Source organism: Cibotium barometz, chromosome 31 (genome assembly GCF_041138505.1).
Source record: "Cibotium barometz isolate CiBa-2024 chromosome 31, ASM4113850v1, whole genome shotgun sequence".
Classification (NCBI taxonomy): Eukaryota; Viridiplantae; Streptophyta; class Polypodiopsida; order Cyatheales; family Cibotiaceae; genus Cibotium; species Cibotium barometz.
The window spans coordinates 9,429,033-9,443,570 of NC_141076.1; the positions used below are offsets into that span (position 1 = coordinate 9,429,033).

At 39.3% G+C, this 14,538-nt stretch overlaps 1 protein-coding gene across 1 annotated transcript; it reads left to right on the forward strand.

Annotated features, from left to right (window-relative positions):
- The first annotated feature begins 6,030 nt into the window (after window positions 1–6,030).
- LOC147620489 (putative methyltransferase PMT23) lies at window positions 6,031–14,139 on the forward strand. The gene is made up of 9 exons (XM_086824711.1): window positions 6,031–6,273; window positions 9,491–10,445; window positions 10,847–10,996; window positions 11,549–11,819; window positions 12,164–12,274; window positions 12,450–12,624; window positions 12,760–13,029; window positions 13,153–13,347; window positions 13,440–14,139. Exons 2-9 carry the CDS (start codon window positions 9,528–9,530, stop codon window positions 13,645–13,647), a joined length of 2,298 nt encoding a protein of 765 aa, XP_086680837.1. The 5' UTR covers window positions 6,031–6,273; window positions 9,491–9,527; the 3' UTR covers window positions 13,648–14,139.
- Window positions 14,140–14,538: the final 399 nt, after the last annotated feature.

A 14,538-nucleotide genomic window follows, 5' to 3' on the forward strand; every position in this document is an offset into this window, starting at 1 on the left:
AATCATTTCGGTTGAAGATTAAAACATTAAATATTTTATATCTTGTTGACGGCATTGGCAACTATGTTTGGACAAGTAATCCATACTAAGTTTGGTATTACGACAACTAAGCTAGTTAGCTGGTTAAAGGCCATGATCTTTATGAGAAACCTTAGATAGGTCTGTGCTCAATTATTAATTATCACTTTGAGAGGACACTTAAGAAATCACTAAGGACATGAGAATCGTAAATCAATGATAATATTTTAAGCTAGATTAGATCCTTGATTCATAAGTTATGAGCCTAGGACTATTTTTAGGAAGAAAGTGTGCCCATCTATGGCATACTATCTCTTGCCTTTGATGGATTTCAACATTTGGATCTAAGTTTAGATCGTAGTGATGGCTAAATCCAACTAAGATAGCTATTTATTACTATTAACTAGTATAATTTGTTGGTTGAAAAAGAGCCTAAGTTAAGCACATAAATCAAATAAAGTATATATATTCTAAGTTGGAAAATATATAGACCCTTGTTTGATGTGTGTTGCAAAGCTATGTCTAAATCTCAAGTCCAATACATGACCCAAGCCGATGAGAATATAGAATCTTATGGCTTTCCAAGAAGGAGATTATGTATGGCTTAAGATCGAAAAAAAAGACGATTGAAGAGTGTAGATAAATTGGCTTCAAGATTTTATGGACCGTTTAAGATTCACAATAAGATTAACAATGATGCTTTCTATTGATATCCTATCACACTGGTGTATTCATCACTCCTTTTACATTAGTTGCAACCATTTTTAGGTACTCTTCCAACCCACCTAGCTTTTATGATGATCCTCCTTTACTAGAAGAAGAATCTGAGGTAGTAGAATTTGAATTCCTTTTAGACCATGACAAGAAGAGGTAATATTTATCACAGATATTTGGTGAAGTATAAAGGCCACCCCATAGAAGAGGCTCAATGGCTCCATGATTATGCCCTCTGCCTATCCTTCCTCCTCCTCAATTCCATCTTACACCCATACTCGCCCATGATAATTTAGATTCTTTTATGACAACTGAGGATAGTTTCTTCCACCTCCAAGAAATGTTATAATCCATGGAATTTGTATTCCCATTTTTTCATTAATTATGAATTCTCATAGATGGCTTTAAATTGGGATGCCTTTTAAATATGGGCAGTCGTAGCATACTTTAAACATACGTAGGAGACTCCATTATATGTGTGATAGTATTAGCTGCATCGCCTCGATTAGTTGGATTTTATGTGGGTATATTTAATCACTTAATTTACTAATTGGTTGGCATAGTTGATTTATATTATAAATTAATTTATGTGGTTTTATTTATATTAAAATTTTAATCAATTGATTTATTAATTGGTTGGCATAGTTGATGTAAGTGCAGATCCTAGGGTTGGATAATGGACATGAGCTAGTGGTGGCCATGAAGATTTTGTGATGCTCAACTTTTGGCATTAGCAAATTATTATTCATTTTGTTGGACGCTTACCATTTGTTTCATTTTGCATGATGTTCATATTTAATAGTAGCGGATATTTATGTAGACATATGAAAGTTCTCTTATGGACATTTGATTTTACTGCAAGGTTATAAATATTTATGTTGTTAAAGGGGTATTCTAATTTTGAGTAGATAGACATGCAAATAAATAAAGTAATCTATTTTTTCTTGAGATGGATATGCATGTAAAATAAAGCTATTATAAGCCCCACATGTTATTTCAAGTAGTATGAATTAAAACACACCAAGAGGAAGCATAGGCTCACTCTTATGTGGGGGCATTTCATGACAATCTTCATGATGATTTATTATTTCACATTGGAACCAATCTTGTGTATTATTTATGATTTAATAGTATTGGGTATTTTACCTTTCAACATGAAGCGATGACATGGGTACTATTAGAGTGCTCATTCTCAAGTATTTTTTAAAGACAATACTATACAAAGGTAGGCGTCTAAGAGCTCAATCACATGACGTGAAGCTTAGATAAATACACACCTATATGGTTGGTTTTAATACTTAATTATGTGCATATACCCACTCATGTATACATAGGCTAAAGGTGCTATTATTTGTGATTTTATGGGATTATTATTATCTAAATCTCTATTATAGCCAAATGCTAACCCATGCTTCATATTGCGAGCATATTGCTTGAATCAAAAGTATTATACATAGGCTAAAGGTGCTATTATTTGTGTTTTTATGGGATTATTAATATCTAAATCTCTTTTATAGCCAAATGCTAACCCATGCTTCATATTGCTTGAATCAAAAGTATTAATCATACCCATAGCTAATGCATGCCAAGGATGTATTATGTCTCTGTAACAAGTTGCACACTCAAGATAGTGAGGGACTTACCTTTTTAACAAATAACTTGGCTATTTCCCTACAACTTTTTTATGTTAGCATTCCTTGTGTCTAAGTATCTCCTTTACCCCCATCTTGCAAATAAGTTACATTTTGAGGATTAGAATTTCTTCATCTTAATAGGTCTCTATATACCAAGAATTCCAACAAAATGGGCTCCAAAGGAGGGGATATAGGTATGGGCCTCGAGTTCAATCTTTTTCTTTATACATTAGTGTTTGGATTATGGACATATTTCTTGCTAGTTTTAATTTTTCCACCAACAAGAAGCTCAAAGAATGTCAAAGGAGACTAAGAAGCACATAGCTGGGTTGTTTGCTATGCTCGTTCGTCCATTTTTTTAAGGGAATGAGGAGTGAAGTGACACCACTACATTCCAAATTATCTTTATTTTATGGGAAGAATCTTGCATAGTGAAAAATAAAAAAGAGTTGCTTTTAGAACAAAATCAACATGTTGTAGTCCTTTCGTTGGGCCATTATTTTGTAAGAATAACTTCAAATTTCGAAGTTTTAGGCTCATGTAATTTTAAACAAATGTGCAACATGTTAAGGATATAATGTCACTAAGTAACCACGTAATAAGGAAAGAGTTTCACAAAAAAATGAGGTGTTTAACAAATGTGATTTTTTTGTGGAAATGAAAAAGACCCATGAAGGGTCTCATTGACTCTTCAAAAGGGCTTTAGTTTGGCTAAATGTTATGGACGAAGATAGTCATCAATGGCTATGATGCACATATAAAAAGATTTGTGTCCATTCAGTGGTTTTCTATAAAAGCTTATTCATAAAAATGATGCATGATTAGAGGAGTCAACCACTTTGTTCTTTTTGGACATGATATTTCTACACTTTGTGAAGAAGAATATGATTTTTAAAGAACACAATTTGTTGAGAGAGACAAGCTTTCTAACACAATGGTTTTTTTTCATACAATTGTTAATATCTCACAATTTTTAATACACATAATACTACGAAACAAGGAAAAAATTATATTTGCATTTGTGTGGTTAAAAGTAAGGTAGGGAAGGTCACATATGGGGAAATAATTTTACAAAATAAATAAATATATTTTTAAAGCCTACCCTTCATGTGCATCCACATAACTATTTCAAGGCATGAGATAAATGGAGGCTATCAACATTTACTTTAGAATTTAATATGTATAATTATAGATTGATATTCATGCAACGAAAGGACTAGTATCATGATCATTGCATCCAATCTGGAGCTCTTTTCTCTCAAAAGTTTCTAGGGTATATTGGGATCAGTAACATGTAAACAAATGTACTCTTGTGCAAAGAAACACACTGAAAAAGACAGGAAAACTCTTGACCATCTTTATAAACATACCAAATGGTATTTCTTACGACCAAATAATGTAGAAAAGGTACTCATATTCCAAAGGAGATCATATTTCATACAATACTAGATTCTGAGCATTTTGGGTGATAGGTTTGTCAGAGGTGCAACATTTGAAGGTGGCTTGTAAAGTGATGATAAAAAGTCATATATAATTCCAAAATAATTCACACCATGTGTACTACCAAACTTCACCAAATGAACAATTTACACCATGTGTGCTATCAAACTTCATATATAACGCCAAAACAATTTACACCATATGTATTACCAAACTTCACCAAATCAGTTAAGAAATTTTGCGTGAAGAAAAAAACTAAAAAATTAAACTTTAGTAGACTTATTAGGCATTGGTCATTTATTCATCAATGTATATTTGGGTTTATGTATACACTTCTCGTGAAATGATAAAGAAAGGGTTTCCAAATTCAAGATTGCCTATTATCTAGATAAAAGGAGTTCTTAGAGTGTTTAAGATAGAAGGAATCAAACGAAAAAGGTTGGCAATGGTGGCTAAAAGTCAAAGAAGATAAAGGGCAAAGATGCAACTCAAATAAACAAGGCAAAAAAATTTCTTCACAAGGGGGGGGGGTTACAAATGAGTCATTATGAGTATCTAAAGCTCGTTAATTAACCAAACGGTGTGGAGATAGTTTGTTCACTAGAGCTTGGAGACAACAAAAAGAGGAGGTGTAGCTAAGGAAAAGATGACTCTTAGCACTTGCTCTATAGTGACACTAATTTATACAATGACCAATTGGATGTGACAAAAAGAGAGCTTTCAGTGAGATGTAGCTAGGGAAAAGAAAGAGGGCGAAGACGACTCTTAGCACTTGCACTAAAGTGGCACTAGTTTTTACAATGACTAGTTGGATGGTGAGATGTGAACGATCCTCTTGAGTGGGCACCACTCAATGGTAGGCTTCCCAATGAGAATTGTCAACATTGACTCATATCTAGGACATCGAACTACCAATGGGCCCTTTTTCCAATAAATGTTGGCAAAAGTTAATGTAGCTTTTTCATTTACACATGACACTTTCATTGTTCAAACAACATGGTTGTTTTCAAACTACTTTAGTGAATTTGCAGTACGTGCATTGACATTGTCCCCTTGATGATATTATTCAAGGTAACATGGCATTGACACTGTCCCCTTGATGATATTATTCAAGGTAACATGGTATGTACCTTTATATTATTATGCGCAACTTGCTAACAAGCACCATAAATTCACATTTAGAGAAGTTTGGGATTGAGAATGATGGCAAATAAGGAGCAAAGCATTCAAGACAATATCTAACTACATGGGAACAAAGTGGATAATGGATGGGAATTAAAAATCTCAAAAGATCTAACTACTTGTGGAAGAAAGTGGAGATCTCAAAAAATTCAAGACATCAATTGGGACATGTGGAAGAAAGTGGAGTTCTCAAAAAAATCAAGACATCAATTGGGACATGGAGTAGGATATTCGATGACCATTCAACTTGGGGTGGTTACACATCTACAAGCTACAACACTGGCAAGCCACAATCCTGTATGCAAACCCTCGAGGATTTGGCACTTCTGAACATCTTCACATGCCCTTGAAGGGAAAAAAATAGATCTTACAAGTATACATACATGCAAGTTTTTAAGACGCTCTTGTATCACATCAGAGGCTAAATAATAATAATTTTGCGAGAAGTCATGAACATTGTGAGTAGACTTAGATAAAATACCTTGTCATGTGCACCGATTTGACATCCTAGAATATTTATACTTCAAGTGACACATTTGGGTGCAAAGCTATGGTAATAGCTTAATCACCTGAACCATCAGCTTTTTTGCCGAGGGTAACGAAGCCCTTTGAAATTGTGATTGTGCCGAAATGGGCACATTTACATTTTCTTTGCAAAACTTTTTTGCCGAGGGTAACTGAGTAAGCCCTTTGAAATAGTGATTGTGCCGAAATGGGCACGTTTACATTGTCTTTGCAAAACTCTGTCATACATCGACACCATAGTATCTCGAAAGGATGCTTTGAAAGATTGCAATTGGGGGTCTCGTGGTCCAATTCACTGGGGTAAGGTTAATGGTACTAAGGTCTCCGTTAGCACAACCGACTAAGCAGGCAAGGACTCTTAAACAAAGTAAAAGGGTAAGGTCTCCATTGGCACAAGCTAAGCTAAATAGCAAGCAAGGACCTTTACACAAAATACAAAAACTAAGGTCACGATTGGCACCGACTGAACGGTGGTGGACAAGCCATACATTACAATGTTACATACTCCCACATTGATGGGTGGGGCCATCCAGCTGGACAGCCTCCATATTTGGAAGGGATTTTGGTGACGCCTCTAGATCTGCGCTAAGTTAGCGGGGGATCTTGCCTTTATAGACTCCCAAGGCCAGCCCACCACTCAGCCTCCTCAAATTGCATTTCGAGGGAAGTTCTGCTTCCCGAGGTCTCCTGCTCGTCTCGGCTATGGCGCCTTCTGCCCCACTGTGACTGATCGCCGCGCCTGCACATCGGGCAGCTTCAGGTACGCCATCTGCAGCTCCATCTCACTGTTTTCTCTCAGATTTGCCAGGTTTTAGTCCGGCAAGCTATGGAGTTGGGGTTCAGGTTAGGTTATCAAGTTTTCTCCGTGTCAGTTCTGGTTTTCGCAGTGTGATTAGGCCATTTCTTATCTAGATTTCCACACTGGGTGTTACACAGTGCAGTGGAGCTAGATGCTTTTCCACATCGGTGAAAATCAACTTCTCTCGTTGCTTGCTTCACAAGTTCACAGTGTAGTGTAGTAGGATTAGGCCATGGACTTATGGATTTCCTGATTGGGAAGGAGTACATTGTCCTTGGGACTCGTTGTCTGGTTCACAGTAGTTTAGGTTCAGAAATCTCTTGCATCGTTTTGCTTGCTAGGCTTGCAGCACTATGTAAAGAAGCAACACTCTGCTTTTCCTGAGCTTTCCGACTTGGTGAAATGGCTTCTCTTCATCTGATCTACAGATTTTAATGCTTCCCGGTACATGTTCTGCAATTCCATGTCTCTTTGGTTGGTTGTATAAAGCCTTGAGCACTGGGCCGCTTGGATCTCTACTGCATCGAGTAGATGCAATTTTCAACGCATTCAGAATTTAGAGTTATTCTGATGATGTTCATTAAAGCCAGAGTGTTGGAGATGTCGTCAAATTATTTTCAACATTTTGGTCTTTTTCATGTGTAGTCACAATGTGCCATGTGAACATGCCAACTAGCAATGATATGATGTGTACAAGCGGTAAAAGGGAAAGCTGTTAAAATCCTTAATTCTTTATGGGCATCATTGCCTTGTAAAACGTTATAGAATGTTGATATCAGTGTAATTCATGTATAGCCAATTTTCTTGTGTGCACTATAGTCTCTGCTCAGTGAGAGTTTCTTATACTTGCTTCTAACAGTGGTTTCAGAGCCTCCGTTAGCTTCACAGCTTCCTTGGTTGAGAGTTTCCCATTGTTATCATGTGCCTTGTCTCTTTAGGCAGTCCTGTTCACAACCCAATAATTGCTTGCTTAATCAATCGACTTGTTTAGCCCTCATTGGCAATGAGTGGAGGTAGGGGCAAGTCTTGTGCTGCAAGAGATGCTTATTCTGAGCAGTTATGAGCTAGTATTGCTGTAGAAGATGCAGAAATCAGAAGAGAGGATCATGGCTCTATCTAGAGCGATGGCTAAGTGGAGGTGCTCATGTTCATCTGCTGCCAAATCAACTAGCAGCATGGAGTGCGGGATTATGATCAGCCAACAGTGCTGCGTGAATGCTGTCAGAGGTGGAATTCAATCCTTGTTCAGCCTTGGTAATATTGTCGAGTTGGAACCCTGTTCATCTTTTTTGCCTCCATCAGTTTACATTCCTTGTCTTCGGTCAATTACCTGTCAATGATTTTGTATCTCCAGGTGCCGTTTCTTACTGCCTTTGACTATTCAACTTCCTCTCCCAGCGCTTCTCCTGCCCTCACCTAAATGTGCAGCAAAAGCTCTCGTTTCTTCATTGTTCAGCAACTTTTTCTTACAAATGTCAGCAAGGTCAGATGCTTCACAAAGTGCCATGTCAACATGGCAGTGCTTGTCGGTGATGCATGTGGCCCCAAAAGCTTAACCTGGCGTCATGAAGGGGTACTGCTTTCACTTGAGGGTGTTTACAGACTACCCCACCCGTGGGCATGCCCATAGATTATGGACGGACAAGATTGCCCACCCACATCCAGCCCACGGCACAGATTCATTCAATGCATGGGCGGGTGAAGTCTGTAAACGCCCTGAGTCATGACTTATTTATAGACATGTAACTTCTTATGCATCCTACATATGTGATGCAAGTCTTGCATCCAGGCAGCCATTCATGTAGAGGTTGAATGCCATGTTTCTGTGTCTTTTATTCTGGTCATCAGCTCATGTGAAGTATGAACCTCAAGTAACCTTGTCATGTTTCGAACCAACCAGTCATTTCAAGACTCAAGAAAGTTGAACCTCATGTTTCCATGTCATGTGTTGAGGTATTTACCAATGTGCATCTTCAACCCACGTTTCCCTGTCATGTCATCAATCAGTCAATGTGGTGGCTGTTTTTCATGTATCCCCGTCACATGGGAGGAAGATAGCATCCAGGCGAGAGTTCAAAGGTTTGCCAGCTAGCAAGTACGAGAAGGCCCTTGAGGACGGGTAATTTCCTGGATCTATGTGAAAGCCCCTATGGGAGGATAACATTCTTTAGTCCATGTTCTATCTAGTGTTAAGTTGTATTCTAGTCATGTTTTTAGTAATTGTTAAATTGCTAATAGCTATGCCCTGTACTATGATCTTGTGCAACCAATGATGTTTATAGGCTTCAGTCCTAGTCTTGTGAGTCATGCAATAATTTGTCGTCATGGGAGGGTGTTGGAGATACTGTCAAATTAGTTTTAGCATTTTGGGTCTTGTTCATGTCTAATGTCCATGTGCCATGTGAACGTGCTGATGCATTCTAGGCTCTAGCGATGATATCATAAGTCATGTGCACGGGTAACAGAGGTGAAAGGCCTATTTTTTCTATGGGCATCACCACCTTGTAAAATCTTGTAAAAGGTTGATGTAATGTGTTGTCTAGTAATGAAGCGAGTTTTCTTGTCTCCACTACTCTGCTGAGTGCCCAATGAGAGTTGTTTTTTACTTGTTTCTAACAGCCCGAGAGTTCTTGCAGCAATGAAGATCTATGTTGTCTTTTGAATTGTTTGCATGTGTTTCTTCTTCTCATATTACCTACGCCTTACCGTGTTTCTACACAATTTCCAAATCTTGCTAATGATTTTCAAATGCAATACATTGGAGCTCTTTGAGCTTGCAGATCTGCTTAATGGCAAGGATATATGAGCTTCTTGTACACTACGAAGTTGTCGTGGTTGCAGTGAAAGTGGAAATGTTGTAAAACTCTTCCTGTAATTTCTGTTCTGAGCGTTCTTCATGCCGGCGCTGCTTGGTGTGAATTCAAAGATACCTTAGACATGGTCCTTTTTTTTGTATGTTGAATCTACAATGTGGGACTGTTGTTTGTTCCAATTTCACAGAAGATCGTCCATTCTGCTAGTTTTTAGCGCTATCTGGTATGGTTGTACTGTACACGCTTAACAGATCTTGCTTGTCAATGATTACACCGTCTATCAGTGTGTGTTGCTGGATCATCTGAAGCCTGTACTGAAGTGCACCCATGCTTTATTTTAATCAAGGTTTGTGTTATTGAAATAGGTACTTGACTTTTGAGGCATAGCAGCTTTGAGTCAGCATGGCTTCAGGAAAGAATTTTCGACAGGAGAAACGGATGCCAACATTTTATGTCATGGTCACGGCTGTGGTCTTTGTTGCATTCTGTTTGATTGGTGCATGGGTTTTGAGCTCTCCTTCTCAGTCTCGAGTTGTTGAGCAAATTGAAGTTGCAGCTGTTGATGTTAAAGTAAAATTTGAAACCAAAGTTACTAGTGACAACAATGAGGCTTTTGAAGACAGTGCTGGTGACCTTACATTGGAAAATGAAGAGAAGGCGGAGGAGGCTTCTCAGTCACAGTCAGATCTCAAGGAACCAGCTGATGATGATACAGAGCAAAGAGATGAAAAAGCTTCTCAGAAAAAGGTTAGCAAAAAATCATCGAAGATTCAGCAGACTGAAGAAAAAGAGACCGACGAATCATCGAGTGAACTGCAGGATTCTGATTTGAATGAAGGAGATGCCCCAGGAAAATCTCAGAAGGATATTGAGCATGGTGGAGCACAGTCTGAAGTTTTGATTGAAAACAAGGAGACTGCTAGTAACTGGGATACTCAAGCCAGCATTTCCAAAGAAGAGAAGGAAAAGGTGGAGCGAGAAGAGAAGCAGACTTCAGATGACCAGTTTGTGGAAGATGAGATTGATTCTGATGGAACAATCCAGGATAAGAAGACGAGCAAGAAGAGTAAAGAACCGAAAGTCTCTCAAGATAGTGGTGGTATAAAACTTAAGCAGGGGGTTGAGTGGACACTTTGTGAATTTGATGGGGCAGTTGATTACATTCCCTGCCTTGACAACATGAAGGCAATAAAAGCACTTCACAGTACCAAGCATTATGAGCATCGGGAGAGACACTGTCCTGATACAGCACCAACGTGCTTAGTTCCTCTTCCAGAAGGTTATCGCACACCAATTCGATGGCCTCAAAGTAGGAATGAGGTACTGCTTCCTCTGTGTGTGTTGTGTGTGTGTGTGTGTGTGTGTGTGTGTGTGTGTGTGAATGTCAGCCTGGTGACAAGAACAATCAAGGTTTTGGAGGGTTTAGTAGACATGCTTGGGTTAAGAATATTGGTGCTCCATGTCATTTGACACTTTCTTTACCTTGAAGTAAACATATACATATTACATTAAGTAGCTTACATAACTTGTTTGTTCCTTTCTTTTTCCAAATGAAGCATCAGGGTTGGCCTTCCTGCCCTATTACTTTTTATGCTGTACAGAAGTTATCCTTGTCATGTCGAAGCTTTGGTTAAGTTCATTCTTGTACTGTTATGGAGTCCTTGTGATTTTCTCAATATTTTTCCTGGAATAACTAATGTTTTGCCTCCTTTCCCATTCAGGTCTGGTATAATAATGTTCCTCATCCTGGACTTGTGTCGTATAAAAAGGATCAGAACTGGGTGAAGAAGTCAAATGATCGACTTATTTTTCCGGGAGGGGGGACTCAGTTCAAACAAGGTGCCCTTCATTACATAGACTACATTGAGCAGGTGAGGTGGATTCCCTACTCATGAAACAAAGGTTTGTCACATGTTAAAGACGTCTGTGTGCATACCTTTCTGGTCCCTCAAGATGTGATTGGAGTTGGTCTTGTCTTTGCCCTATAACTATTCTAGGATTGTGCCCATTTTTAGTATAAGGTAAAGGAAGGGGAGCTGTCTGTACAAGGGGAGAATGCTGAATTTTGGTTGAGATAATAAGTTTGTAGTGAATATGCATGACGAGTACCTTGAAGAGTTAAAACATGAAGGAATGTCGTGGTGATACTTTTTGCCGAAGGGTGTTAACTTGTTATATGATGGTTAGTAGGCGATGACCTTGAGCCTGGATTTAGCGAATTCTTTTGTCTCTATAGTTTTGACTTGCTTCTATCGGAACTCGTCACTTATTATGTAGAATCTGTTCCATATTGCCAGTGGAGCAGATTTTGCCTCTAGTGTTCAAAACGATCAATCAGGAGAGGGTGAAATGTTACAGATTGGAAGAGTTCAATCTTAAACTTATTTGCTAACTCTTGCATAACATTGTGGTTATGAAACCAGATTTTCCCAGACATTGCTTGGGGCAAACATGCCCGTGTCATTTTGGATGTTGGCTGTGGGGTTGCAAGTTTTGGAGGCTACATATTTGATAGGGAGGTGCTTACCATGTCCTTTGCCCCCAAGGATGAGCATGAAGCACAAGTTCAGCTTGCTCTTGAACGTGGAATTCCTGCTATATCTTCAGTAATGGGGACCCAAAGGCTTGTCTTTCCTAGCAATGTGTATGACATTGTCCATTGTGCACGATGCAGAGTACCTTGGCATATTGAAGGTGTGCTTCTTTCTTGATCAGTGAAGAATATTTTAATGTGAATGCAAAAGATCTCCTCCTTTAAGCAAGGATATAAAGCTTTCAATAAAGATAGCTCAAGATATGGACTCTTCTTGTCTTGGATAACGTGTAGGTCTTAAACTTCTTAATGATGTGATCTTCGTTGCATTTGTCATCGAACTATTCAGCACACTTTGCACACTCTGAATGAGGATCACTTGGCCCGTAAATTTGGAAACTCTTGATACAACTTGCAAAAGAGAATCAAATGGAGCTATTTTCTTTGTTGATGTCAATAGACACCAGATGACCAAGAAGCTGTTATTGGTGCTGATGTTATACAGGTGGTAAACTTCTCTTGGAGCTTAACCGTGTTTTGAGGCCAGGAGGATATTTTGTTTGGTCTGCTACACCAGTGTACTGGAAAGGCGAAGAAGATGTCCAGATCTGGAAAGGTGAACTCTCCTGACCCAATGAATAAATATAATCAGGCGTTGAAGTCTGTGCAAGTATATTCTAAATTCTTTATTTCAAGCTTTGTGTCTGGAGCACTTGTATTCTTGATTTCAAAGTCTGTACTGCGGTTGTATGAGTCATAAAGTTTATTGATTTGAGGGCCTGTTTTTGCAGACATGGCAGCATTAACAGCTGCAATATGCTGGAACCTTGTGGCAAAGTCCATGGATGCATCCACAGGAATTGGAGTCGCCATCTTTCAAAAGCCTACAACTAATTTCTGTTACGAAAATCGGAAGAAAAATTTACCTCCCATGTGTGATGAAGATGATAAAGCAGATGCTGCATGGTATATCTATTTGTGTCCTCAGTTTGGATCGTGTTTGAGTGGTTCTATGTGCTTGATGTACTCTGGGAGTGTTACATTCTCTGCATATTCCCATGACTGCTCACTTCTGTTATCAACTTATCTGTGTTTTGACAGGTATGCCCCCATGACTGCTTGTATTCATAGAATACCTTCTGATGAAGATGCCCGTGGCACTGAATGGCCTCAGGAGTGGCCTCTGCGGCTTACAACAGTTCCAACTTGGCTAAGTAGTCAGCAAGGTTTGTATGGTAAACCAGCAGCGGCTGAGTTTCGGACAGACACAGAACACTGGCAGCGGGTTGTACAGAAGTCCTATCTTCAGGGACTTGGGATTGAATGGAAGAATGTCAGGAATGTAATGGATATGAGGGCAGTTTATGGAGGGTAATGGACCTGAGCTCTCTAATGTGGCTTGCAAACGAGCACTCTTGTGCATCTAGTTCAGATAGTGTGATTGCTCTTACTGAGACGGATTCTAAGATCATAGTTTCTGTTAAATTGACACAGGTTTGCAGCCGCCCTTGCATCACAACCAGTGTGGGTGATGAATGTGGTGCAGTCTGATGCAGCGGATACTTTGCCTGTAATATTTGACCGTGGGCTGTTCGGAATTTATCATGATTGGTGTGAGTCGTTTAGCTCATATCCAAGGACCTACGACCTTCTTCATGCAGATCATCTATTTAGCAGGCTTAAGAAAAGGTACTGTTCATGCATTATGTATCTTTTTTCGACTGTGTCGAGATGTGAAGCTTGCGTTGACATGATTGGGGAGATTTTTGGTCTCGTTCCAGGTGCAGCATTGATGGTGTAATTGCGGAGATGGACCGCCTTTTGAGGCCAGGAGGCTGGGCAATAGTCCGAGATAAGGCTGATGTCATGAGTGAAGTGCAAGCTCTCCTTGAATCACTCCACTGGGATATCCGGATGACCTTTTCGAAAGCGACGGAGGGGCTTGTGGCTGTGCAGAAGACCAAGTGGCGTCCTGAAGCAACTTTTTAAGGCTTCATGATATACATTATGTACACACACTACTGAGAATGCCGCAATGGCAGTTCATGATGGGAGCTCTATGGCTGGTTATTCTCAGACTTCCACCATTCGACGGAAGGAGCTCACAACAGAGTGTGAACCATTCATTTGAGGTCAGAATAATAGGACCAACCTCAGAAGTTGAGGTCATTTCTATGCAGTCGTATCCTTGGCACCTGGATTTCAATTCAAGCAGTTGGTACTATAATTTTGCGACATGGGAGAGATGTTAAGAGTCCTTTCTTCATGTCATACCTATGCAATGCATTCTTTTCTCTTAGAAATCCTAGACTGTACCCTATTTTCTTGTATACCCTAATTTCTTGAATATACATTGGAATATCACCCACGTAGAGGGGATCTTAGCCCTCTCAAATTCGTTTGTATGCCAGATTCTTGGCAAAGTTATCACCATCGGTGGTGTATGTCACATTATTGATATTTTTCATCCTCATGGCACACGTGTTGAGTGTTCTTTTCTCGTCTTTATACAAGTCGCTTAGCCTTGAGGTGTTCTTAACACGAGCAGCATGGCTCTATAAGAGTTGATTTTGATGCTCTTAAGGTCAGGAGCTTGGCAAAACATGCGGACCCCTCAGCCTGCCCTATCTACTCAGCCTTTCTCATTCACATGGAGACCAAGCACCTATACAGGAAGTCCTTGATTGAAGGAGCAGAAACAAGGTAGTAGTTAATATGCCCCACTTATTCAAGGGGCTTCATAGGTTCGTAGCTTTTATAATGGTGGACCGTGATGATATACTATGTTTGCGGTGTGTCCCGCCAAGATGGAGCCTCTGAATACATATGAAGAACAGTACAGGTTCCTAAATGGAAATCAGATCTATGCCATGAGTACAC

Bases quoted from the DNA above. Each gene is read 5' to 3' on its own strand.
- LOC147620489 (XM_086824711.1), top strand. From the start codon at position 9,528: ATGGCTTCAGGAAAGAATTTTCGACAGGAGAAACGGATGCCAACATTT. The intron at 12,275-12,449 runs GTGAACTCTCCT...CTGTTTTTGCAG, and splicing joins AGATGTCCAGATCTGGAAAG to ACATGGCAGCATTAACAGCT. The intron at 13,030-13,152 runs GTAATGGACCTG...AAATTGACACAG, and splicing joins ATGAGGGCAGTTTATGGAGG to GTTTGCAGCCGCCCTTGCAT.